The following is a 2,777-nucleotide window of genomic DNA, read 5'->3' on the forward strand; positions in this document are numbered from 1 at the left end:
AACAAAAAACAAACAAAAAAAAAAACAACATCACTTGAAATTCCACACACCTCCCAAAATAGCTTTTAATTTAAGACAAAATACGGTTTAGATGTTTAAATGTTCGAAGAATTCATCTCCAGCACACCTGTACTGTAAAAAATGTTGGGGGACATCATACAAGCAGAAAGAAAAGTGATAATAAAAACAAAGACTTACATGAAAGAGTGAAGAGCCCTGGGATCCTTAATGACATGGGTGAAACGCATGATAAACTGTGAGTCACCTTACAGGGACAAGGAGAGCCTGAGGGCGGGGCTTTAGCTGGGCGAGGGGGCGGGGCTAACTAGAGGAAAGGGTCGCCTCGCGTCATTTCCGGCTCCTATTCTGCAGGGGTAGGCCATCGTCATTTCCGGCTCCTGTTCCACGGAGCAGCTTCTGTTCCCGGCGTTCCTGTCTAGCAACGTTCCCCTCCCCCAAGGTCACCATCACCCGGGAAACCAGACCAGAGCTGCTTCAGTCTATCGACTGGCTTCATGGCAGCCCCGAAGAAAGCCGAGGTGGGGCCCTTGGTTGGGGCGGTGGTCCAGGGCACTAACTCCACCCGCTTTCTGGTTTTCAATTCAAAGACAGCAGAACTACTTAGTCATCATCACGTGGAATTAACACAAGAGTTTCCAAAAGAAGGATGGGTAGAACAAGACCCGAAGGAAATTCTTCAGTCAGTCTACGAGTGTATCGCGAGAACGTGTGAGAAACTCGAGGAAATAAATATTGATATATCTAACATAAAAGCTATCGGTGTCAGCAATCAGAGGGAAACCACTGTAATCTGGGACAAGTTTACCGGAGAGCCTCTCTACAATGCCGTGGTGTGGCTGGATCTAAGAACGCAGTCCACCGTCGAGACTCTTAGTAAAAAAATTCCAGGAAACAATAACTTTGTTAAGTCTAAGACTGGACTGCCCCTCAGCACTTACTTCAGTGCGGTGAAACTTCGCTGGATGCTTGACAATGTGAGAAAAGTTCAGAAGGCTGTGGAAGAAGGTAGAGCTCTTTTTGGTACCGTGGACTCATGGCTTATCTGGAGTTTGACCGGAGGAGTGAATGGAGGAGTCCATTGTACCGATGTAACAAACGCAAGTAGGACCATGCTCTTCAACATCCATTCTTTGGAATGGGATAAGGAGCTCTGTGATTTTTTTGACATTCCAATGAACATTCTTCCAAATGTCTGGAGCTCTTCTGAGGTCTATGGCCAGATGAAAAGTGGAGCCTTGGAAGGTGTGCCAATATCTGGGTGTTTGGGGGATCAGTCCGCTGCATTAGTAGGACAGATGTGCTTCCAGGAAGGACAAGCCAAAAGCACGTATGGAACAGGCTGTTTCTTACTATGTAATACCGGTCGTAAGTGTGTGTTTTCTGAACATGGCCTTTTGACCACAATAGCTTACAAACTAGGCAGAGATAAGCCAGTATGTTATGCATTGGAAGGTTCTGTTGCTATAGCAGGTGCTGTTATTCGTTGGCTAAGGGACAATCTTGGAATTATAGAGACCTCAGAAGAAACTGAAAAACTGGCTAAAGAAGTGGGTACTTCTTATGGCTGCTACTTCGTTCCTGCCTTTTCAGGGTTATATGCACCTTATTGGGAACCCAGTGCAAGAGGGATACTCTGTGGTCTCACTCAGTTTACCAATAAATGTCATATTGCTTTTGCTGCATTAGAAGCCGTTTGTTTCCAAACCCGAGAGATTTTGGAAGCCATGAACCGCGACTGTGGAATTCCACTCACTCATTTGCCAGTAGATGGAAGAATGACCACCAACAAAATTCTTATGCAACTACAAGCAGATATTCTGCATATTCCAGTCGTTAAGTCCTCAGCGTATGAAATAACTGCATTGGGAGCAGCCATGGCAGCAGGAGCTGCTAAAGGAGTAGGTGTTTGGAGTCTTGAACCTGACGACTTAGTGTCGGTAGTGATGGAACGGTATGAACCACAGATCCACGCCACAGAAAGTGAAGTTCGTTACTCTACATGGAAGAAAGCTGTGAAGAAGGCAATGGGTTGGGTTACAACTCAGTCTCCTGAAAATGATCCTACTATCTTCTCTAGTTTGCCCTTGGGTTGTTTTATAGTGAGTAGCATGATAATGTTAATTGGAGCAAGATACATCTCAGGTATACCATAATAATTCCAGCCATGGATTCCCAGGATTTTTTACATAAAGAATCCAGAAGTTCTATCCCTTGATGTGATAACACTATTTTAGAGACTGATTTTATTCATAAATCACTTGCTTCATAACCCATGAGAACTCTACAAGTAGACCTGTGGCTTGAAATAAAACGAGTAGAGAAATCACTATCGAAACATCTGGTGTGTTTTTTAACATTAATAGTTAAGGTTGACATAACGTCCTGCCCCACTCGCTACAAAATAGAGTACATTTATATTATGTTCATGGAATCTATCATCAAATACACGGTGTCATTTGTGGACCAGGATTAGATATCTGTGAAAACCACACTTGATTAAGAGCTATGACTAATCTGCTAAAACAGACATTTTATTGTTTTAGTTGTTTTATCAAACATTTCAATTCCTCTTTTCTACATATTAGAGTAAAACATCTTCACTGAATGTTTAGTGAAAACATTTGCTAAATTCTTACAGTAGAAATTCATTATTCTCATAGCTTAAATATTTGTCTAAAAAATATTTGCCAAATTGAAACTTTTATATGAGACATTTTATATGGTCTTGCTAACTTTCACGTAATTGCTATATGGAT

General features: G+C 42.2%; 1 protein-coding gene across 1 annotated transcript; it reads left to right on the top strand.

The window, feature by feature from the left end:
* Positions 1-515: 515 nt before the first annotated feature.
* GK2 (glycerol kinase 2) lies at positions 516-2,174 on the top strand (the record flags this gene model as incomplete). Its single annotated transcript, XM_080698017.1, has 1 exon — positions 516-2,174. One exon carries the CDS (start codon positions 516-518, stop codon positions 2,172-2,174), a length of 1,659 nt encoding a protein of 552 aa, XP_080554143.1.
* Between the last annotated feature and the right edge of the window lie 603 nt (positions 2,175-2,777).

This window comes from Muscardinus avellanarius (genome assembly GCF_963383645.1).
Source record: "Muscardinus avellanarius genome assembly, chromosome: 6".
NCBI classification, from domain to species: domain Eukaryota; kingdom Metazoa; phylum Chordata; class Mammalia; order Rodentia; family Gliridae; genus Muscardinus; species Muscardinus avellanarius.